The sequence below is a fragment of the Taeniopygia guttata genome, chromosome 7 (genome assembly GCF_048771995.1).
Source record: "Taeniopygia guttata chromosome 7, bTaeGut7.mat, whole genome shotgun sequence".
NCBI classification, from domain to species: domain Eukaryota; kingdom Metazoa; phylum Chordata; class Aves; order Passeriformes; family Estrildidae; genus Taeniopygia; species Taeniopygia guttata.
Window position 1 is genome coordinate 15,044,085 of NC_133032.1, and position 24,845 is coordinate 15,068,929.

At 37.7% G+C, this 24,845-nt stretch overlaps 3 protein-coding genes across 14 annotated transcripts in view; 1 reads left to right on the forward strand and 2 right to left on the reverse strand.

Moving 5' to 3' along the window:
- The window catches only part of ABCB11 (ATP binding cassette subfamily B member 11), a 52,998-nt gene extending 38,093 nt beyond the window's left edge, over nt 1-14,905 (reverse strand). Inside the window, exons 1-2 of one of the 7 annotated variants that reach the window (XM_072932215.1) lie at nt 14,557-14,905; nt 1,848-1,947 (exon numbers count right to left, since the gene is read on the reverse strand). In XM_072932215.1, the coding sequence (XP_072788316.1) occupies nt 1,848-1,923 (76 nt within the window). In that variant the 5' untranslated portion in view covers nt 1,924-1,947; nt 14,557-14,905. Of the gene's footprint in view, nt 1-1,847; nt 3,769-3,898; nt 3,914-3,963; nt 13,046-14,171; nt 14,469-14,556 lie in introns of those variants that run through there. The other 6 variants (XM_072932213.1, XM_072932217.1, XM_004176725.6 and 3 more) reach the window with 6 other exon arrangements.
- Nucleotides 5,168-17,538, forward strand: DHRS9 (dehydrogenase/reductase 9). The gene is made up of 5 exons (XM_041717508.2): nt 5,168-5,203; nt 12,918-13,248; nt 14,798-15,056; nt 16,271-16,434; nt 17,258-17,538. Exons 1-5 carry the CDS (start codon nt 5,168-5,170, stop codon nt 17,506-17,508), a joined length of 1,041 nt encoding a protein of 346 aa, XP_041573442.1. The 3' UTR covers nt 17,509-17,538.
- A 2,129-nt stretch (nt 17,539-19,667) lies between these two features.
- The window catches only part of LRP2 (LDL receptor related protein 2), a 112,558-nt gene continuing 107,380 nt past the window's right edge, over nt 19,668-24,845 (reverse strand). For all 6 annotated transcript variants that reach the window (XM_072932211.1, XM_072932210.1, XM_072932209.1 and 3 more), the window contains 5 exons: nt 24,372-24,501; nt 22,342-22,461; nt 22,127-22,246; nt 21,633-21,704; nt 19,668-21,185 (listed from right to left, as the gene is read on the reverse strand). In XM_072932211.1, the coding sequence (XP_072788312.1) occupies nt 21,024-21,185; nt 21,633-21,704; nt 22,127-22,246; nt 22,342-22,461; nt 24,372-24,501 (604 nt within the window). In that variant the 3' untranslated portion in view covers nt 19,668-21,023. The remainder of the gene's footprint in view (nt 21,186-21,632; nt 21,705-22,126; nt 22,247-22,341; nt 22,462-24,371; nt 24,502-24,845) is intronic.

The window sequence follows — 24,845 nt, forward strand, 5'->3', positions numbered from 1 at the left end:
TCTGTAGGCTGGTATTGCAAAATATTTTGCAAGAAATAAAGGAAATGGCTAGTGGAAGGAAAACGGGAGAAACAAGAGAGCCAAGTGTAAAAGCTCTCTGAGTCATTAATTTAGAGAGCAAAACAAGCACTCTCCAAATGTGAAAAATCCCTAATCTATGAATTTGAAGAGGGAAACAAGAGCTTATCAATGCTATTCAATAGTGGAAGAAATTGCAGGCCAGCTTCTGTGGGCCAGCAGTTTTTAGGCAAAGAATTTATAAGAAAAGAATTTGGAATTATATTACTTTGAAAGAAAAAATAGATGAATAATAGTTCACACTGAGTACTGAAAAAGTAGAAAAAGAGGATAGACCATGATGTTAATAGAAAAGAATGCAGGGAAGATACAAGAATTTATTAACCCAAAAGGAAAAAAGCCATAGTTATCTTTGAATGCCCAAAAAAATTTTGAAAGAGAAATTAAGGCATTTAAGAAAAAAAATTTACAATTTGGAAAAACAAAACCAAAAAAACAGCAGAGACTCAATGAAAAGCTGAAAAACACCAGCAAGAATTTGAGTGTTTACTGTTAAAGTGAGAACACACAAGGAAGAAGTTCTGTGAGAGTAAAGTGATGAGAAATTGTACTCAAAAAGTTCCCAAATAAATCTGTCTCTTAACTACACTTATATGTGTGGTGTTCAAGGGTTGATCCAGAGAGGGCTAATCCTAAGAAATTTGTACAAAAGGTGAATATTGAAGCAAGCCTCACTGGAGATGAAATCAATCAGCAGAATCCCAGTGGGGTTTTGAAGCTTTATCTGCTTTGGGAATGGTGTTCTAGCAGTTGAACAACCTTCTCCTTACATTAAGCAGAAAACAGGGTGTATTTCCAAGGAAACCAAGAAATCAGAGGCAACCTCACTTGATAGCCCAAAAGAATAACCCAATTGTCAAAAGAAGAATAGTCTTTTGCCAGTAGATGGCCTTTTGCCAAAATCTCATAACAAGTAAAAGCAACAAGTGTGTAAAACAAAACAGGCAGACAGAAAGCAACTCCTCAAATCAGCAAGATAAGTCTAAGCAGCCTGGGAGTTCGAAGTAAGTGTCTAGTTCAAAGTAAGTGTCCGGAAGAGATGAACAGTTTTCTGTCCCAGAAGTTGGCCAAATCCCATTAATCTGTATTGCGATTTAGCTTCCATTACAGACTACTCTTTTGCTTTCCTTTATGCTTTACGATCTGTATAAATATTTAACATCCTCTATTTTTTTTTTTTTTTTTTTTGCTTTTCTCAGGTCTTACAAAGAGAACTCAAAATATTTAGCAGCTTCTCTTCATTCTCTTCATGTTTCTCCTTGACTCTTTCTGCATTTGGACTGACAAAATGGAAAAATGCATATTGCAAAGGAAAAATGGAAAAAAGCTCTGATAGAAGGAATGCAGATCTTAGCTTTAGCTAAGATCTTAGAATTAGCTCTCAAGAATTCTGCCGAATATATGTATGACTACAAATATGAGTGTTTGCTGGACTAAACTGTGTGAGAAAGCACTTTTTACTTTTTACTTTTTTTTCTTCACTAGAACCCTTTTACTTGTACAATGATGTACTGAGTGTAAAAACCTATGTACATACCTTGAACTTGTCAGTTGACTCATGAAAAATAGTCCATGAGTAGGGATTATTATATTTTTTACAGAAAAGTTTTGGGGGCAGCATATGACAGCAGGTACCATATAACACTATTTATCCCAGAGACTACTTGCTTGTATTCATTCTGTAGACTACATCCTTCGCTTAAGGCCACCCACCACCTATTTTACATGCTTTATAACATAAGGAGGTGACTGAAGAATAAACTTCTTACGTTTCCCATCCGAGTCAAAAGCATAATTATCCTCTCCCAGTCTCTTGATGCTGCGCAGAACTACTGGGTCAGACATGATTGTTTACTTCAATCAAAAGTCCTGAAAAGAGATAGGGTGTGGGGATGGGGAGAAGAATATCAGCTTACATTTGTCCATGAACATAAAACAACATCACGTTAAACTCCCCCTTTGCCCTCATGACCCCAGGACAGCACCAGTGATTACAGCACAAGTTGTAACAGGACAGATGTCACAGATTCAGTGAAACCACAGAGTAGAAAAACACCTTGGAGAGTGCCCAACCCACCCCTGACAGGCCTCTGAGGCTTCGGTGACTCCTGCCTCGAGCAGAGGCCGCCTTGCGGGGCTTAGCAGATCCTGGCAAACAGCCCTGTCCCCAGGGATGGCTCTGCTGGAGTGAACTACTGACCCTGTGAGGGTGGCATCTGGGAGGGTGGCATCTGGGAGGGTAGCTTAGAGGCTGAGACCATACCAGGACAGATCCTGCCTCGGTTGCAAGGGAGCAGCAGGACCTGCCCCTGCCTTGTGCTGTCCCAACTGACAAAAGCTGGGAGAACCATGACAGGGGGCAACTGGGGCTCAAGAAGGGAAAATGGTGGAAGCTCCAGGGCCACATTGACATCTGCATCATCACCACCAGCTGCACTCCCACGGCTCTTGGCTACCAGAGCTGCTCCTCTGGGCAGTTTTATTCCTGTAATCACACTGACATGCTGAGCAGCTATCATACATGAAAAGAAATAAGAAGTTAACACCTTTTTGTTAAAGAAGTGCTTTTGTGAGGAAAAATCTGTCAGGAAAGCCTAGCATCCAAGATGCACCTAGGGGGAAATGCTGCAGAAGTCATCCCCAAAATTGCCCTTTCACAACCAATATTATCTCATCTACATATTTGTTTAATGTAATGTATCCCAAGTCACAGTTAGTGTACCTTCTTCCAGTCTTTAAGTATCAACACTTACATGATTATACATCTGTATAAAACGCTCACAACCTCTCATTTTAAGCATATTAAGCATTTAGATAGCATAGTACAGCAGTCCTTATTTCATTTTAACAAAGATTTATCAATTTTGTAATTTATAATTTTAATTTTTTTTAAGCCTGAATGCTGATATAGTTTTAAGTAACAAGAAAGTGGAAAACCCCAATGATTGACTGACTCAAGTGTCCCACATTTCTGAAACATTTTTCCTATTTTTTCTAAAGTTCAACACATCAACTACTGTCCTGTTCCATAGGCATCATTCATTAGCTCACTTAAACAGATTAGTAATCTGTATAGCAGATGAACATGTTGCACTTGATTATTAAAATAATCTTCCTCAGCGTCTGAATGTTTAATGGGGATCACTTAGAACATTTTGAAAAATACTGTTGCAATTTAAAATCAAGATAATAGAAATCAGAGAAAATAGAAAGCAATATATCTACCCATGTGTGTGCAGAATACAACCTAGTAGCAGAGAATAACTCAAACTGCACACAAATGAAATAGCATCTTATTCTAGCCAGTTACAGTGCAGTTGCTGGATTTTTGAGAAAAAAAAATCTTTGAGGAACTCAAAATCCAGATTCAAATAAGTAATATTGGAAAATGCTAACAAAGGAACACATCCTGTAAATGGAGTAACATTAGAACCTGATCCAAAGCCCTTTGAAATTTATTTCAAATCACCTCTTTATTCAGATCAGATCTTTATTTAACATAAATGGGAGTGGAGGGGTGGAGAAAAAAAAAACCAATTAAAATTGGACCTGAAAGCACTATCCTTCATGTTGCTCTGAAGTTAGGTTCCTCACTTATTGGTGATAACATTTATGCAGAAAGACATATATTGCTTCAAAAAAGAACTTAAATGTCTTATTCTTCAAACAGTCACATAAAAAAAAATTTAAATGAAAAAAAAAAAACCAAAAAAAAAAAACAACAAAAAAACCCCACAAAACAAAAAACCACCAGCACTAACTGTGCACAGGAAATGCAGCATTTAGGTTAAATTGTCCCAAAGGGAAAAAATACAAATACCTTTCAACTCAGGAAGTGTCATCAGTTAACTCTGAAATAATAAACAGGACAAGTTTGTTACTCACCTGTGGCTGTGAAAAATCATAGGGTCATAAACAAATTACAAGGACTCTGTTCAATTAGTCAGTGAAGCAGTCAAGCATTTTCCAGCATATTTTCATTATTTTAACCCATTTGTCAGAACTGAATCTTTTAATTGGGCACTGATTATTTGCACCTGGGTCAATAACCATGCGGTCACAATGTTTTCAGTTCATTGACATCTAATGGAGGGTTTAAATTTGACTAATGCAATCTCAAAACAAAGTTAGTGCACTTGGAAAACAATTATACATGAGGAGACCAGACAGTTCTTTGGAAAACAATTCACAGTTGAATGCACAGGAAGAATTATTATAGCATAATTTTATCAGCAACTTTATTTGCCAGACAATAATTGTGTATGCTCTTGTCCCCACTGTACATTGCAACATCAGCTGAATAACATGATAATTGGTTCAGAGATTAAGCTGAATTCAAATTAAAAACCTGCTCAAAAGCTTGGTTTTCTAGCTAAGATTGCCCATCTCCACATGGCTTCTAGCTTTTTCCAGTTTTTCCTTTGAAATGAAGATTTTACAGCCTGGAAGTTCCTGAGTAGTAGTGAATTCTCATTGGATACAGCTCCTCCATGGATTTTTCAGTAAGGGACACTGATGAGGACAGACAGTGCTATGACCTCAGACAATATCACCACATAGCTTAGAGGGAAATGGCAAACAGGGTTTAGCTCCTCTCTGAAATCAGTTCTCACTACAGAGGGCCCTGACTGACAGGACAAGATAGAAAGACTATGTCTCAATCACAGTGATTGTCAGTTCTCTTAAAGTCTTCTGTGCTCTCTCACTCCCTGCAATAAAGCCTCATGCCCAAAAGTGTGTCGCAATTAAACATAGGTAAGCAGAAATAAAATTTTCCTTGGTTAGCATCATTACTGTGTTTACAACAACTGCACAACTAAGTGCAAACCCAGTGTCTCCTCCAACTATTTTATAAAAAGAAGTCTCCAGCTATACCACTGTACATAGCACAAATTTGAGAATAACACTATTGGAGATAACATCACAGTGATAATAATCTAGTGCACCACAGCACAGAACCAGAGTAAAATAGTTACTTGCAATACAGGGACAGTTTCCTTCATGGTAGTGGAAAGCTGGAAGAAAAATTATATGATGAGCAGAACTCTGCTTTATTTCAATCCCCACTGACAGCTTCTTCAGGAGCAACATGGCCACAGGCAATGCAATGCTTTTGGTTTTCAAGGTACTTTAGCAGAGTTCACAGGCACACTCTTGATGAGTACTTTGGTTTTTTGGTTTTGGTTTTGTGGGTTTTTTTTTTTGTTTTGTTTTGGTTTGGTTTTTTTGTGGCCTCTATTAAAAAATACATGTAGATCTTTACATTGCAAAATCTAAAGGTCTGGTCTGTCTGCAGTCATCTGTGTCTAAAAACATATAGTGCCATTTTAGACACCAGAACATTTACACAGGACTGATAGATACCAGATGGGCCAGAAGAAACCCTACCACCAGCCAGAAGTCCTCCCTAAAGAAGGGATTTCCTAAGAGATGTAAATTGGTTCTACATACTTGCATTTAGGCAGCCAGCCAGCCTTTCAGAAAAGTCAGATAACTAATGACCTACTGCATTGAGAACTAGGATGTGAATTACACTGTCAGCTACTGTACATGCACATTCTCACTCTGGGAAGCAGGTAAGATAGCTCACCCCTCTTTCATTTATGGATAACAAGCTGAAAATTCAAATGAATCATGAATGAACCTTGCAGTATTTGTGAGCTGAGTGCTATATAAAGACAGAAGTATTAGTATAGCAAAAAGTCCAACAGTATAAATATTGTCTAAAGCAATGAAATCATAGGGCTGCCTTCAGGAAAGATATGAAAGCTTTTGGAGTAAAGGTTTGTTGTGTTCAACCCAGACCGTTCAAAACAGCATTATGTAATCCAGCAAAGATTACAAAAGAGAAATAAATTATTTGAAGTAAGCTTCTCCATGATATTAAAATGCAATATGGAAAGGAGTACTTTCAAAAAGGTGAGGCACTTTCCAGACATTTTTGTCAAAAAAAGCAATACCTATCTCACTGAGAAAGCCTTGCAAAGTCACATTATATCTCCTCATAATTCTGACTTTTTGGAAATACTGTCATATGAAAAGCTAATATTAAATGCATCTGCACCACAATATGACTATCCACACATATTTGGCCTATAAAGATTTATTCAAATTTCAGTTAAAGATTAATTATTCATGTTGATATGTAGTTTTGAGTGAACTTCCAAACAGAAAAACTTTTATCTGCTGATGTAGTCAATGTGCTCAATGTGTTTTTTCTGTCATTATTGTTTGCTCATTTATTTAGAAATCAAACAAAAATCAAGTCCCTTTCTTCTGCTAGCCCCAGTGATGGACCAACTATTCAGGACCTGTCAAACAGACACTTGCCAAGCCTGTTGGAGCAGGGGCTGTTTGTCTTTTGATCCTTGGACTTTCTTGTTTCACACAGAGGCTTTTTAGAAGCTAAAGCTTTTTATCTTTTCTACACCAAGATTACTCAGTTAAAAGGATTGATTAGGGAAACAAAGAAATTGTGAAATGACACCATCTACTCTGATCTTTATCTTTAGGAATTAAAGTTTGGTTGATTGAATTCAGTCCCTGTCAGACCAGAAGTATACCATCAGATGCTGTGAGACACTATCACTACAAATGTTAACATTTGTAAGAAAATATAAACAGGATTGGAGACAGGGCACACTAGCTGTAAATACATTATTTAAATTATAAATGAAGGAAAAATATTACTTGCCTAATGTATTCTTTCTCACTGTAAGAACCAGATTGTGCTGACATTTACTCTCCTGGGACCAGACGTCTCATTTCCTCAAATGCTAGCAAAAGAAGCCAGTGACTTCTGGAAAGAAGCAAAGCATGGTATGCTGTGCTATGAGCAGCAAAATCTGACCTATTCACAAGGCTGTATGAGGCAGGTGAAGACATATTTAGACATATGTTTTTAAGGACTAGAAGGGACATCTCATGGGGGAAGATCCATAAGGTCCACAAGGTAAGAACGTCCTGGGGGACTGCATCCAAAGAACCTGGATTTGTTTACTTGTTAGAGTCAGCACAGTGTGTGCTTCAACACCTTTACTTGTCCAACAGGAATAACTCTAGCTTCTTGATTTTCCCTGGAGAATAAAATTTCCTTCTCCAGTGTTATGGTTCAAGAATGGCAACTTTTCCTTTCTAAGAGTCAGAGATTTCATTACAAAATACACCTAAGGAATCAATAGGAAATCAATCAAGGTCTGCTTTCTGCAGAAAAAAGCCTGTCTCATGTCAAGCTAACAGAAAACTATGAACAGAGTTCAGATTTTCCTTACGTGATTTCTTTTCCAGTAAGGTCCCCCACATGCTGTGTTCTGAGAAAGTTGGAGGAAACTCTGTGACGAAGGGAACTTATTGGGAAAATCACCCATTTTAATATCTTCTAAGATGCTAAGCATTTCAGCTTTCTGAAATTACTTTCTGCAGATGAAAAGTAGTTTACTGAGGAAAAAAAACCAAAAAACCAAAAAGCAAGAAAAGAGAGAAACTCCTTTTATGCTTTTCTCTTCTACCATTGCATGGCAAAGGATTGCTACCCACAATAGCAGGATCCCTAATCTGACACTGACTGAGCAGTGTTTCCCTGCAACAGGTTTTGCATGCCGGTGGTCATTCCAACCACCCTGTAGAGCCTATCATTAGAATCAGGCCAGACAGGGCTTGCCCTGGAGAGGAAATTTTTGCCAGCCATCTGTTGAGCTCCATGTCTCCAGCGAGATGCATGCAACTCCTGACTACCCCAAGAGTGCTGAAAGTACAACCAATACTGCAGCTTGTGGCACTCACGAGTGGCAAAAGAAGAAAGAATTTCTAGACCCAAGCCAAAGGGAGCTGGGAGAGAAACTGGGGGGAGAGCTGCCCAACATGTAGAGGATGAACTAAGAACTCTGCAGCTCTTTCAGACTGTCACCAGGCAGTCTGGGACAGTCTGCCATTACCATCATCCACTTAAATGTATGGGCAAGATCATTTCCAGCTCCATCCTACCACTTTACTTGGTTTCCTCAGTTTTAATTTCTTACTCATTCAGTAAGTTTCAAATCAATTTTCACAAGAAAGCTTATTCATCAATTTGCTGTTGAGAATAGTCTTTGCCCAAGCCTCCTCGCTGACTGCAGCACCTGGCACCGCAGAGCACTGTGAGCGAAGAGGTATGTGAAGGGAAAAGAAATTCTGCTTCTATGTTTATGCAGTAGTACTCAGAGCTGGATCAGAAGTGCCCACCAGATTCCGGCCCAAAGATTAAGCAAACAAGACACCCAGCAATCATGTGTTACCATCTGTGCTCATTCAAACTGTAGAGACTGTTTGTACTATCTGAGCATTTATTTGAGAAATGTTGAAATTGGTTTGTTCCTAGTATCAAAAAACTGCCCCTAGACGAGTAAATATAATTTAATCCGTTACAGTTTTCATACATAAAGAAGTATTTTAAGAGATTAAGTCACATCAACAATAATATCATTCACATGCAAAAGCAGGAGGTCTGAAGCAAGCTCTATTAAATCAACAGAAGGACTCCTGCTGATTTCACCACAAAGCACAGATCAGTCCTTTCAGCTCAGTAGATTAGTTCTCCTTAATGAGCCTTGACAGTCCCCCGGGTTCTTTAAATCACTATATATAGCCAGCAATGCTTATACAACATAGGTAAGTGAGGCAGGCATAGAGCATGGCCAGAAGATTAATACCAAGTACATCCCTAAAATAGACAGATCACAGTACAAGTCATTAGCAAGAGCAGAGGGAGGGGCCCTGTTGATGTGCTGATTAGGAAAGTACCACCAGACAGAATTTATGAGGTTTTTTTTTTTTTAAGGTCTTGGTGCACAAGTTTATGAGCAAATTGGGCTGTTTCTACATTCTGACACTGGAAATAACTGGTGAAGGCAACTCATGAGCACATGGAGGTATAGACTGAGCTTGCAGATGTCTTCCCAGAATGTGAGTAGAATTTACATCTACTGTTATAGTAAGCCGTACCTATTACATGCATTTGCAGGATATCAAAGAGAGCTAAACATTTGTTTTGTAGTGCACAGACAAGAGAATATGCAATCCCTTCCTTTCTAAAGTAATTTTAACAATTGTTGCTTATCTTAGTACCTACAGGGTCTGAATAAAATGCTCAGAAACGCTCTTCCCAATATGTGGAATCTTTCCCTACTTCAATTGTCAAATAGTAGGTTGATGACCTAAGATTTTAAATGGTTTTGTTTTCCTAGGGCTTTTATGATGCTGTGGTAAAAATGTGAAGTGCAAGCCATACAAAAAAGATACTATCACAGAGTTTTCATCAGCTGAAAACTCACTGCAATAGACTACATTCATTTCCCTACAAAATGCTGTGTAGGACAGTTTGGAGGTGTATTTCTTTTCAGGTAACATATTAATAAAGATCCTAAATTATTTGTTGACCACCAAACCAAATTATCACATATTTACACAGCTTACCAAAAAGCACTGCTTTTCTGTGAAATGGAAGTGCAAAGCTCTGCATGTGCAGGAATAGCTCACCTAAGAGATCTGATGTTTCGTGCCTGCCAGTTTGTTCAATTAATAACTGAAAACTAGAGGTTTGTAGCTATGGAAGAGTGATTCTGGAGAGTTGATGGATGATCTTTCAGTGGGCTGCCTGATATATAGAAACCTTCCACTGTGTTCTGTATAAGTGCTCATTCTGAAGAACCACAGTACTTAAATTTCCCATTGGCAGCTCTTCCTCAGATTGCCTGGCAGGTCATTCTACCCATTGCAGAACACCGACTTCTGGAGTTTTGCACTGCCTGCACAGTGAGGGGTGAAGGAATCCAAAGTGCACACAGGCCCCACTCTTCACCCCAGCCTGAAATTCTTTGTTATAAGCAAACTTCCTGTGGGGGTAAATTAACACTCTCCCTCTTCAGTTTCCTTTAGTGCAGAGCAGCAGAGGGATGCTGTACTTTGCAGTCATCTAGGGATCTTAGAGGGCTCTCAAGGCAGTCATGCTGCTCTTCTCTAAAATCAATTGCTTTTATAATGGCACACGTGTAGGCACAAGAAGCCAAGCACTTTCACACAAGTTCTCAATTTGCCAGGCAAATATCAAAGTTTGATGGAAAATAGAATTTGCCTTTAGTATTTTACTGGCTACATTATTAATCCAAATGCAATATTTATGAAGACAGATCAATACTCTTGAAATATCATGCTGACATTTTCTCTGGAAATGCACCGTTTGCCACTCCATGCAGCTGTTTCAAAATCAATATGATCTTGGGAAGTCAAGTGGGTTTTTTTGGCTTTTGTAGAACTTCACAGTTATCAAACAAGAGATATTTTGGATTACATTGTACAGTCACAGAATTAGAGGATTTTCTTTTAAGAAAACTAGACTTCTTCTCTTGGTTCTGACCCCAGGCTCCTTCCAATAATGACATCACCTAGCAGAATACATAATGGCAGAAGGCTCCAGCAGAGCAAAACCTACCAGGATGCTCAGGTCACTGTGTTACTGGAGAAGGAGTGCTAGTATGTGGCAAGAACTAGGCAGTTAGGAAATACAGACTTAGCAACACTGGCCCAGGGCTGTCAGGAAAAAGAAGAGCAGTGGAGACTCCACAGTGCTGCCCTTTCAGCTGTCTCCCCTAGAGTCTTTTGTCTTACAGAGATTCTGTGCCAGTTATTGCTACATAAAGAGAGTGGCTAACACTAACCAGAGCAATTCCAGGCGTTTACCTTACTGAAACCAGGTTGGCATCCTGGTCAAACACTGCAGGACTTATCAACAGAACCCAGTTTCAAATTTAACTTGCTTTCCAGTAGTGCAAGCTCACTGCCAACTGCTTCTTCCCTACAGCACAGCCAAGAAAGAAAAATGTGATTCACAAGTCCTGTTTTCAATTAATTAAGTTAATTGTTTGTGCACAACTTGAATTCTTTTGCTTCATTTTGAAAGAAAGGAAACTGGAGTCCTAAAGCTTGCCAAATACCTTACTGTGATTTAGTGGCACGGGGATACCAGAGTCTGCTGACAGCAGCTCCTCTCTTTTTGTATCTAGAACTTCTCCAAATTCTAAATGGGCAAAGGAAATGTCATTGCCTGGAACATCACTGCACTGGGGGATCCATGTGCATCAGCTGCTGCAACATTCTGTTTTCAGACTTTATTTTACATTACAAAAGCCTTCATTAGCCTGAGTGCTTTCACATAGTTGTAGTGGCACTTTGTCAGAGCACTCTCTGAATCCTCAGAAAATAAATGTCACCAACACAGGGAAAAATGACAAAGATTATTTCAAAGTGCACACATTCAGGAACACTGCAATCCATGTCAAATTTAACAGGGACATTCACAGCAAGAAAGCCAAGTGTCTAATCAAAGTACCTGAGCTAAAGGGCTGATTACATCAACCTCAAAACAACAGTGAGATGAGCCACTAAAATAAACAGTGCAAACATCCCAAAAATTCACTGAAAGCCCTTCTGTAAACTGCAGTAGAAGGAGAAGAAAACTTTTACTTGCATATAATTGCTTAATGATTTAAAATCAGAGATCATTAGTCAATACCTCAGAAGTTCATATTGATGGATACTGAGGGACTCAAATATCATTAAGTGGTAATGAATGTTGCCATTTGTTATACTTTATTAGCTTTGAAACTGATTTAATTATTTAATGAGAGTTCAACATCCATTCACTATCAGATTCTGAGATTCCTTCCATACCTACTTGGTGATGTGACAGCAAAATTTAGGATCAGAATAAATGCAAATCAGTTCATGAGCTCAATAGGAACAAGAACAACAGATAGGCTCTAGCAAACAGGCCTAATACATTGAGCTTTCTTTAACATTCATGTCTTGAGATAGAAATAATGTTACACAGAAGACAGCCTTTAAGAATGTCATATTTTAAAGGTGAGATGTCTGCACATTACACATATGTAGGTAACTAGAACCTAGGTGACTGCTTAGAACCTGTAAAAAAGTTTCTCTTAACAGGATGTCTGGAATATGCTTATTGGATGTCCTATAAATATTTGCTTTAATTAATTAATTTGGTTTAGTTCTTGAAAAAACCAAAATACAAATAGAAAACTAGTAATCAGATTACCAAGGTTAGGAAACCTTGAGTTTCCTTAGTGGCCTTTTTTTTTTAGGCAACATCTCCATGCATTTCCACATTTCTTTATACAAACACACTTCCTATATAGTATGTTCTGCTGTGCTTTGTATTGCTGCTAAACAGGCAACAAGTGACAGAAGATTCAGGCACTGCCCCAAAGACTACCTTGTCTAAGGGGCAGAGAGCAAATCACTCACTGTCACACAACGCAAATCACATAACAAATTAGTCATCAGCTCCACCACTGCAGCTTACACTTCTCTTGGGTTGTTCTTGGGGTCACTCTGCTTCTGTGTTACAGATAAGAAAAGCAATCTGGGTAGCGTCATACAAGTGGTCAAAGAAGATCATCCTTTTCCCCAGGGGAATTCCTCTCTCTGGTATCAGCAAAAATAATGACCAATGTCCACCAAAAAACCTTTCAGAACAGGCAAGGTCATTCCTTTCAGTCTGAAATGACTTTAAAGGACAGAGTTGACTAGAAAGTTTGGTCAGCAAAGCTTGAAAGCAGGGAAAATATATTGAAAAGAAAAATACAGAAGGTTTTGTCAAGGTGCACATTATTCATGGTTCCCGGTCACATTGTGCCAAAGTTCCTATTCCTGCTCTCCTCTAACACAGAGTGGTCTGCAAGGGTTGCAACCAGAAACAAAGCCCCTTAGAGGTGTTGTCTCAGTGAATAGCTGAGCCCATTTGCTTCATTACACTTCTACATCATTAACTTATTTTCTTGTAGCTCTCACTTTCAGACTCACTGCACATAGCAGTTTTGGCTTCCATACTTTCTCTTATCATTTACTGGATCATCAGGGACAGATCCAGAGTGAGAAACCTGAATGGAGAGCATGTCTTCATAACAGGCTGTGACACTGGACTTGGAAACTCACTGGCTAAATGGCTTGACAAAAAGGGATTTTGTGTCATTGCTGCATGTGCCACAGAAAAAGGAAGCCAAGAGCTACGGTGCTGCTCTTCATTCTCATTGAAGACAGTGAATCTAAACTTGGCAGACTCCAACAGCATTGCCAGGGCTGTGGTGTTTGTGACTGAACAGACAGCTGGCAAGGGTAAGTGACAACGCAACATCTCAGAAAGATGATTCAATATAACCAAATATGGTCTAGCTGAAAGTTCTGTTGCCTCTCCACTCACTGCAGAGGCATTTTTAATCTCACTGATGAAACACATTCACTCCTCAGTTCTGTCATTTCTCTCAGTTCAAAGATACTCTCTCCAGCAATGCTGCCCATTGCTTTCACCAACAGGATACCTAAAAATCTACTTCCTTGGTCTGTTAAAACCAGTTTGCTCCCAGGTGTGTTATTTAAACTCCTGGTGTAGTTGAAGAATGTCAGTGGAAGGAAGGTACTAACTGGTAGCAGAAAATTTTCTTGACAAATTCAGCTTACTCAACTAAAAATGGTTAATTCAGGGCCTCTGCAGTCCTCCTCTAGTAAAGAGAAGAGTATATTTTTGCATGCCTGGATAAGTCTGACATTTGCATTGTGCTCAACAATTGCACTGACTGCAACAGTTAAACACTTGCAATTTCAGCCAGTTTTGTTGGAGCTGTTACAGAGGTAACTCTCACTATCCCTATCATACACCTCTGAACACTCCTGTAATAGAGGAAGAGCTTAGCCTTGGTTACCTATGAGACTTCAGTGATGGGTTTGGCAAAGGCTAAAAAGATCTGCATGGTAAATATATTCAACTGTGGCAATACACATTTATCAGCATTGATAGCTCGGACTAAAAGGTTACCAAAGGGCATCACAGCACTTTAAGTACCAGTTGTAACACACAGTTATACCAACTATTCAATAGGCTTATTAATAAGTTAAGTACCTAAAACAGTAAAACATGTGTCTTCTACCCAAAGATTTTTTCCTCAAAACTTGTAAAAGGCTTTTGGCCTTATCATGAGTATTCCAGACCATTCTTGAATGCAGAGATTGAGAGCAAGTTTAACAAAAGTATCAGCACTTACCCCCTCCAGCAGGCTCTTGCTTCCAACTTGTAGAAAGCTACACATTCTCAGCCAGGACAGCCACTACTAAGGCTTTCACCTCAGTGTGTACGACTGTTTATGGAGGCTGAGTGCTGGACTTTCAGCCTCTCCCCTCAGGCACAGGCTGTCATCAGCAAACTCTTGGAAACGTCACTATTTATCTAAAGTTCCTCGAGTAATTTCTAAAGGTAGTAAAGCAGTATTATCAATACACAGGGCTAAACTAGTATCTTTAGAAGCATTGACTAATTCTACACATTTGGTTCAGACCTTTAGACCACAAACCAGAAAATCAGTCTTTCCACTTTTATGCAGACTATTTGATTTTCACAAGAATACAAATGCATATTAGGAGCCTACATACCTCAGTGGATCTCGATAATAAAGCCCAGCATGGTGGCCCACATCTCCAAACAAAACAGTTTTCCTTTAACACTTTACCCATGCTCTTCAGCAAATTCTAACGTGTACAAAGTAGACCATCCAAGCAAACCCCAGGTAACTGTATTCATCTCACTGAAGCTTTTGCAGACTGTGTGCACACATGATATTCCAGCGTAAGATATTGCCATATACTGAAATAAATAGCTTTGCATTTCTCCTAGGGCTTTTTGGCTTGGTGAGCAATCCTGAAGGAACAGCACCTGTAGGACCCACTGACTGGCTGAGGATTGAAGACTTCCATTCTGTCCTGGATGTTAGCCTGCTGGGATTGATTGAAATCACACTCAAGCTTCTGCCACTTCTGAAAAAAGCTGAGGGAAGAGTTGTCAATCTAATTAATGCCAAAGGTCTTATGGCTTTTGTAGGGGGTGGCTACAGTCTGTCCAAATGGGGAATGGAAGCTTTCTCTGACACCTTACGGTGAGTAGCCATGCATGCATGAATCCAAGAACAGATTCCAGACATGCTGAGGAAGGGTGACTGTATGTTTTCCCATTTTTATTCCTCTCTGGAAATCTTGCCTAAAGGGGAAAGGGAAAATAAGAGGACTGGTCACTTTTTTAAGATTTCAGTCTCCAGTACTATGGACAGACCCAGAAAGAAATTACACTTGGAAGATTTTCATGTCCCAGACAAGTTGTTAGTGTGCAGATTTCAGGCGTGTAAATCCAGTGCATACCTGAAAGTAAATAAAAAATATATCCTGGTCAGACATCAAGTTTCTCGGGAAAGTTATACTTGCCTGTATATTTTGCTCTCATTCTCCAAAACAATCTGAGCTGGGCAATTCCAGACAGCAACCACACTACCAAAGGTAATTGTAACTTCAGAAATTTAGGTTGAACACCCTTTGCTGAAACAGTTGTACTGCACTGCTTCTAGAAAGCTAAGGCCGAGCCCAGTGAATCAAGTCTTCATGAGTCAGAATGACTAGGAAAGCTGGTCTCAAACCATTATGAGTACTTACTTTAAAAAAGCATATACCCCAAAGAAATAGAAACTAATGGCTAATGTTACATGTGTTCCATTCCTTTATACACTGTAGAACATCACTGTCTGGGTCTCTTGAGCTGCCCAGCAAGACAAAGATGTCATTTTCACTCCAAAGGAGTTGCACTGCAACTTGAAATTACATAGAGGGAACTATACTATGAGGAATCTTTATTGCATTAACATTTAATAATTCAACTATAGCCATTTAGCCATAGAATAGAAAATAAAGTTCTAATCCAATTGAAAACTTTTTTCACTTTTACTTTTTCTCAGACACCTAAATAATCTGCTGTTGCTGTGAACTAAAAGGATGCAACTATATATTAAATTGTCAAAAGTTTTAGTATGTTAATACATGACTAAGATGCACCTGGCTGTTACACCCTTTGCAAGAGTCCAACATAAACCACACAGAGAATTGTGAATCTACTTGACACTGCTTTTTTTTCCTCAGTTGTCTGTTCTGTTTACAGAACAAATACACTGCTATGAATCAAATTTGAACCTTTCAAAATAATTCTGATACAGGAAGATAATCAAATTCTCAAATATTCATGTGACAGATTTGCAACTTACTTATGATTCATAGTTGTGCCATTATTGAGTGGTCAGGGAGATTACTGGGGTTTTTTTCCTTCTAGGATAGAAATGTGGCATTTTGGAGTGAAAGTAAGCATTGTTGAGCATGGTTTCTTTAAGGCAGAAGATGTTAATTCAGATGCCATTGAGAAATACCTCCTCAGACTTTGGAACAGACTGACGCCTGAGATCAGGGACTCCTATGGAGAAGAATACTTAGTTGAATGTAAGTAGAAAAAGGATTGTATGAAAGCTCATAGGGGATATTATCAACATATATAAATACCTGAACTGAAGCTGTAAGACAACAGAGACAAGCCCTTTTTAGTGTTGTTCAGGAACAGAACTCAAGGCAAAGGGCGCACACTGAAACACAGGACGTTCCAGCTGAACATTTCAGTGCGAGGGTGACTGAGGAGCAGCACAGGTTGCCCAGGGCAGTTGTGGAAACCCTCTCTTTGGAGATATTCAAAACCATCTGGATACGTCCTGTACAGCCTGGTCTAGGTGACTCAGCTTAAGTAGTGGGGCTTGGTGCCAGAGGTCTCCTTCAACTTCAACCTATATATGATTCTGTGAACATTTACTAGACATCATTAATGCTCATTAAGAACCCATCACTGACTGTTATTCACTATGTGTATGTTAGATGAGGCCTGAGATATTAGTTCACACATGAGACTAGTGAGATATGAACTCATGCTACCTTTCCTTGTCCCGCATAGGTAGGATGCCCAGTGGGAATGAGCTGCTATGGCCATATGCTTTGTTTATTGCTTATTGGCATCTGAAAAGTTAGTGCAGTGTGACACAGAACATACTGTATGGAACTTCTGGCTGACAGTATGGGACAGGGAGGTTTTTGCTTATTGGGCTTGTGGGTTTCGCAGCCTATATTGTCTCTGCTTTGCTGTAGCTATACTGCTCTTAGGACTTGAGACAGTCATTTAAAGCAAGCCTGAAGCTGCAGCCAAACCTTTGGATATAAAGAACACTCTTGCAGAGATGTTGCATATAAATGCTTTCAGGATTATTTTTTTTGTTTACAGATATAAAAGCCCAAAGATCATCAGTGAAAAGACTGTGTGACTATGATATTTCTAATGTCATAAAATGCATGGAACATGCCCTGATAGCAAAGTACCCCAGGATACGATACAGAGCTGGATGGGATGCAAAGTTCTTCTGGCTGTTTCTCTCCTATGCCCCAAGCTGTCTGTCTGATATGCTGTTGCGTATTACACTTCCAGCTCCAGCAGAGAGCAGGAGACCTGTTCATGGAGTTCTAATGAATGTCTAGTATTAACACAGTATCAGCTGTGCAGAAATAAATATCTACCCTATCAAAACTAGATATCCTCTTCTATCCAGTTACTAGATTGTGAAAATTCTTTTCAGAAGACACTTTCTCCATCCCTCACCCCACCTTACCTGAAATTTTGAGTTCATAGCTAGGCTTGTAAATCCAGCACGTTTTTGAAGGCTGTTGCTCAGAAATTATACCTCTATAGGATCTGCATTCATAAAATTTTCAACTACAAAGCTAGTTAATACTATTCACACAAGACATGAAGTCAAATAATAATGACGTCCAGCTATTGCAGCATATTCCAGAAATTACAGTTATAGTATCTGACCCCTTGATTATTCAATTCTGCAGGAAAAAAAACCACAAGCAATTTTACAGATATGCAATTCTAAGGGAAATCAAAACTCTACTGTTTTATACAAACAGAATATCGAAATGCAAACTTTAACTGTCTTCCTAATATTAGTATAGTTTATGGGGAAAATACAAAAACAATGTGTATTTGTATTTCCTTCATCCTCAGTGTTCTGCAAGTTAAAATTATTATTATTTAACTTATCAGATGAAATAGGTCATTAGAGTAGGCCATAGCAAATTCTTTCTGTTGTACAGAGTGTGTTCAGAATGGCAAAACGTTAGCTGACATTACTGTGCCTTTTGTACACTATTTCTATCTCTTAATCTGTTGGCCAGAGGCTCACCAACTGGTGCTCCTAGAGATATTAAAATTGAAGGGGTAAAGGTTTTATTTGCAGAAGTGCTGTGCTGGTGATTAATCATTAATGTGCAATTCAATTAAGCTTAAAAAAGCTTCTGACCATGTGCAGGTCAGAACTCCAAACTAAGAAGTTTCATCACTGTGTGTGAGAGGGCATGCGTGTGCATTTGCAATGAGCAAAAAAAGCACAGTATGTAAAAAGTGCTAGTAACCTTTAAGTATTTAATTGAAGTTCTATTCTCTAGCAAATGACTTCAAGAATAAATTTATTTTACTTCATTTCACAATAAATACCTGCAGAGAGAGAAATCTTTCTATCTGGTCTGGCAACTCTAAAGAGAATGTACATGAAAAAAATTAATGGTATAATTTATCAGCATAGTTGCAGCATACAGACAGTTGTTAAAAATCTCTAAGAGTCAGATTTCTTTGAAACAGAATGAGTCCAAAATTTAAAAATTCAAGCAGGGACTGTCCTGATAAGGGAAAAAGAATACAAGTGAAAAACGAAATTATCAGTATAATCTAAAACTTCTGTTGTACAAAGTACCAAAGTCTAAATTTTACATAATCAGAAGGGTACACTGATGAAGAGTACATAATCAGAAGGGTACTCAGTAGCTATGCTACTGAGAGGAGGAGTCCCAGTTGAAGCTTAGGAATCCTTCACCATCAGATATGCTAAACAACTAAACCTACATACTACCTAACAGCAGAGTAACCCAGAACTGTTTTCTTCCATATCTGAAAAGTTAAAACTATTACAGGGGTAAAAAAAATATTGCTGATACATGGTTCACATATTAGCAGTTTTCACCAACACTGGTTCCAAATCTTTGACAAAAACTATTCCCAAAACTGACACTAGTTATTCTCGTGGCATGTGACTGCAGGCAAGTCTTTTAGAAGAGTCAGCTCTGCCTTCTCCCTTTAAAACCCTGTGAATTCTTTCCTTAAGAACAGCACCTTGCATCTCGAATAAATCCTTACTGATATGTCTGCTGTGTTGCAGACTCTAAGGAATTTTCTACATTAATGCACTCAGAAAAAAACTCTTTTAAAAACACATAATGTGCTTAAAAAAAAAAAAAAGCAAAGCATCATATTCTGATATCAGATATGAAAGGTAATTGAAATAAGGTTTTAATCACTTATGTCCATACTATCTTGATTGTCAGTCCCTCAATAGTAAGTTTCCTGTTTCAAGGGCCAGTTTACTGAATACGTGTAATAGGGCAGCTTTCACACTTACAGACATACAATGTCAAAGACAGCATCTTACAGGAAGAACTTTAGACAGTTATGTGAAGCAGTAAGCACTATTCTTGTTTTACTATATCTAAAGCATTGTTGTTTTCATCTCAGAGTGCACGGAAGTCTCCACAACTGAAAAAAAGTACATAGAGTCTTGACACAAATTATGGAATAGGAATATGATAAAATAATATGTTTATTAAACTTATTCAGCAGCATCATTTTCCAGTTGTCTTTTCTAATCAAAGTATGTTACAATGTAATTACAAGCATTCTAATTAGAAATAGTATATATTTTGAGAATTTATATATAAAACAATCAAATAGCAATCAAATAGCAAAAGTCTCAATCATTATAAATTCAGGAATCTTTTGTATGAGTAGCTAGCCAGGAATGCTGAAGAACATGGTCCTGTAATCGGAGTTTTCTCAAATGGTTCATGTTGTGGAAGCTATCTTGGCTAATTAATAGAAAAGCTAAAAAGTTCAACAGTATATTCTGATAGAAGGTTAGAAGAACAACCAGATAACCACAAAGACTGCATTAGTAAAAATTGTTTCCCTTTCTATTAATATCCACCTCATGAAATAAATAGTCAATAAAATTAAATTTTCACATTTAAAAAAAACCTGAAGAATTTCTGAAATGAACCAGTATCTTTCATATTTTGCTGTTTGGAAATAACTGCTACAGAAACCTAGCTACTTCATAGTACAAATTAGTTCCAGAGACTCCAGCCAAGAACAGAGGTATTCCATTGATGAGCAAAAGAAAAGCTCATTAAGTAGTTGTGGCACTAAAATCTAAATATATCCAATCTTCATAGGAACACTACTAATGGAATTGTGTTAATTGGAACCTAGAGGAAAAGTATGTGTCTTATAGATTAAGAGGAAATTACATCAGGCAATTAAAGTATTGTAAGAACAACATTTTGCACAGGTAACTAATCAGCATAATAATGCTGCATTGACTCTTTCATCTTTTGTTTAACACAAGATGGAGAGATACCCATTTTTATATACAGTACTATATAAAATAGGTGGCAAGGATGCCCAGAGCACCAGCAGAATTTTCAAAAGGTGCTGTTATATAAGGTACACTCTAAAGACCCTGTAAATCAGTCATGTTCCTTTATGTGCCTGTTTGGTTCTCTTTTTTTTTTCAGTTTTAAGCATTTATATAATTAATTTAATTCTAAATATATGACCAATTCCATACAAATTTCTACTAGCAACATCACTGAACAAGATAATCTTAGAAAAATTTACAAATGTACAATATATTTATAACATTACTTTCAGACAGCTTCAGTGCAAAGATATACATATAGTACATCACGATAATTGTTCATAAAAATAGAAATTGGCATTTGTCAAAAAAACAAGGCATAGTTTCAATGTACGTCTCCAGCCACTCGCTAAGAGATGTAGATATTTTTATAAAGCATTTGAATGTGAACCTTACACTTCTTTTTATAAAAAATATATGTGCAAATGGATGTGTCTAATTTTCCCTAAATGAGTTACCTAGTTACACCACAGAGTCCTCTTTAACAAGGCTGGCGGTGTCTTTAAATGTATCCTCTGTTGCCGTGTAAGCTATTGGTTGGTCTCTCTTCAGAATAATCTTGGGAGGCAGTGAAGGAGAATGGGTAGGGACATTTTCTGTGTCCTGTTGCTGGTCCTTTTCCATCTGCAACATGAAAATAAAACCTTACATTCAAATGCACCATACATCCAACATTAGCTTTCAGAAACGGTAAATAAATATTCCTAAAGTTAAATATCATGGTATAAATTATTTCTGCAAAACACCACCTGTAACAAAATGAAATGCTAATTTCACCTTAGATAGTACAGCTGAGTAAAAACAATACTAGAAACTTACTCCATACACTAGAACTTCTACTTTAATGCTTAATGAGAGGAGCAGCTGTGCCACCTGAGCTGAGCCTGCTCAACACCTCATTGTGCATGACATTTAGTAACCTCTGACAACCACTTCAGTCCCTAACCTGAACTGGAATTTCTGTGCTGTTCCACATAGCAGCAGAATCTACCAAAAATCTTTATCCTGAAAGCAAGAACAAAGTCCATCAGTACATTAGCTGAAAATAGAATTCTATAATATAAACAATACCTCTGCATATATTGGGTTTTCAAAATTAGTGTTTTGTTTCTTTTTTCTCTTGAAGAAACTCCACTTTGATTCCTGAAACATAAAAATTATTAGAACATCACACATTTTTCTTGAAACTTCTCTGGAAACTGCCATTACAGTGTTGGATTCCATTTGACTGCTACACCAGTGACTTCACATGGATGTTCTTATATCACTATGTTGTAATTCTAAGCATGGAGCCCAAATTACTTTTTTTGTTAGATTACCAAGTTATTTTACCTAAAGAAGTATTCACTAAAGATTAGGCAACAAGAATTACTGAATTACTTCACAAAAGCCTATATTCCAGACAAGTATATCAGAAAGGAAAAAACTGTCTTGAAAACAACATAAGCGAAATTATTGAGGGACATGAAACTACAATAAGTTGACTGCATCTCCCTAGCAATTCAATTTTTCTGATCTGGAGCAGAAAACAAACAAGGCAGCCCTAGAGCATATTTATTTCTTACCGGAGGGGCATCTGTACTCTGAGGGGTTTCCTTTGGGCTGGTCCTTCCTGTGGTAGAGATCACAGAGGAATACACAGGATTTTCAAAATTTTCATTCTCCTCACTTCCAGCTGCTGCTACCTGCAGGAGAAGAAAGAAAATCAACATTCTTCAAAGAAGAAAAGGTGGACATAAGGGAAAATGAAAGGTAAAAGTCAAGCAAAAATTTATCTTACAAGTGTTGGCTGAATGACTGTAACTGCACCAGCTGTGCTGGCTCCACCATCTCTGGTTGTATACATTGGATTTTCAAATGTGATTGGTTGTTTCCCCGACTCCACTGCAAAGTTTTCATTCTGTGAAGGAAAAAACCCAACAACTGCAGTGGAATAAACACCTCCATACTCCTAGGAGTTAATATGTAATCAAACTCTTCATCTTGGAGGACAACACATTTACTTTCACATAGGCTTAGACAAAACCTTTATCTATTAAAATCACAATGTCAATTTACTTTTACTCCCTGACTTGGCAGTTTGGATTACTGATTGTTCCAATACTATCCCATTTTCTGGATGGACAAAAATCCCTATACACATTTTAATACTTGATTCAAAGTATTTTATGATGAGGAAAGATGACTTTCACAAATCATCCCTTCAACAGGGAAAAGATACCAAAGGAAAAAAAAAATCAAATAAATATTTTAATTTAGAGACTTCAACACGACATACAAATTAATAAGCAGTAACTGATATACAAAAGAATAAGATTCATTCATTTTGTCCCAGCAAGGAGATTGCTGTATTTTTTGAGACAAAGCAATGTGTCCCCTCAGTTATATCAGATAAGTTACATCAGGTAGGAGGATAATAAAAACAAAACCCCATCCAGATGCACTTATCCTCCTCTTTGACACAGCCTCACGACAGAACCAGCAAGTAGCACAGGAACAGTACAGCAGCTAGTTCCTTAAACCTGCCTCATTTTCACAAACCACTGCTTCATGCACAGCGGACTCATGCTTTTTGCTACCAGAATATGGCTTTTTAGAACACAGTAAACTCTTGTCAGCTCCCTCAAACTAGATTGATTAAGAATAGCCTCATGGAAAAATACTCAAAATCTACTCATACATATATGATGTTTAAATTTTAGGAGGCACATGCCACAGTTCTTCACTGCTGCACACCAAACCCTTTGAATCCTTTCCCAGTGAACATAACAATTTTTTCGTTTATACTGTGATTACATAGAGAGAACCAACACCACATAAGTAGAGATAGTCTGTATCCAGATCTGTTATTGGCAACGTATTAACTGCATTGCTTGAGCTTCAGTATGTCAATATCAAGCCAGAAAATGTCAAGTACAGCCAAGTTCTTTGTGCATGAAGAAGATGTGGGGTAATATACAAGCTTAAAGCTATTTTTCCAGTATTTACCAAAATGCTCATGTGGATGTTTTGTTACACAAGCTGCCTAATTTTAACAATTACTGTGTTTCTTCATCTAGGCAAAGGTCACACTAGGAGCTTATCTTCTTTAGCTCTTTCATTTCATATCCACCATCAGTTTAGGGAGCTTCCACCTTATACGTGGCAGCAAGTACTTACTATTCAAACATATCCATGATCTGTTTCCTAGAAGTAAAAGTCATTTGTACATTGTACTTCTTATGGTAAATGGGAATAACACAGGGATCTGCTGTTTCTCAGATGTGTATAACAAAATATGGATGAAGTAGAGTTACACTTTATGATGTCCCCATAACTGTTAAACATTATTTGTTTAAACTTCATAAATTAAGAAATTTCCAAACATATACTGTATTGCATAAAATAGTGATTAGGAGTGAGTTTCACCTCCGAATGCTCTAACATACCATCTGGTTTTGAAAACTACACATTTTAAACTGTTCTATGGAGCACAAAGGTCCCAAAAAATTCCATGTTACAATGCTGTCATTTGTCTACTCATTCCCTTTATATCCCATGAACGTACTAAAGACAAAAGAGAATAATTTAATTCATTTCTGCTATATAAATCTTGGAAAATTGCACATTATTTTAAAGAACATTGTATATTTGTCCTTGCCTTCAAATTACGAAAAGCTATTTCAGGAAACTATCAATCATTGTTCACTTCTTTTTCTAGAACACATTTATCATCCCACTATCATTTTATATATAAAAGGCTCCCTTCTATAAGCTACTAATTACATTAAAGAAGACAATTAAAAAAAATATTTGAGAGCTAAACCTTACCATTTGCATTGCTCTGTCTATAGCAGAATCTCCCCTAAAGCCAGAGACTCCTATGTCCATAGTCACATCTGCTCCAGATCGGAAAGTTACCCCATTGCCATTTTCATTAGATTTTACAAGACTGCTTAAACTATAAAAAACCCAAAACAAACAAATAAAAATAAAAAGAAAGTAGAAGAGATTACACAGAAAGAGAGTTTATAATACAGGTTTTTTCACTTGCTCTTCTAAGCATAATTATCACTTTGAATTTTGGCAAACTAGCATCAGAAGTTGTTCTGATCAGAAGTTCATCTCAAATACCTTTGTGTGGTCATGTAGACATCAAATTATGTCAATGAAATAAACTTTCACAAAATGTACCTACATTTTGACCACTCTTACTTCAGTGCTCATTTAAAGACAAATGCATGGATCTACTCAGTTATATACATGGATCTACTCAGTAACAAAGGATGACAATAATGATCAGCT

Bases quoted from the DNA above. Each gene is read 5' to 3' on its own strand.
- DHRS9 (XM_041717508.2), top strand. From the start codon at position 5,168: ATGGCCACAGGCAATGCAATGCTTTTGGTTTTCAAG. The intron at 13,249-14,797 runs GTAAGTGACAAC...CATTTCTCCTAG, and splicing joins TGAACAGACAGCTGGCAAGG to GGCTTTTTGGCTTGGTGAGC. The intron at 16,435-17,257 runs GTAAGTAGAAAA...TTTTGTTTACAG, and splicing joins AGAAGAATACTTAGTTGAAT to ATATAAAAGCCCAAAGATCA.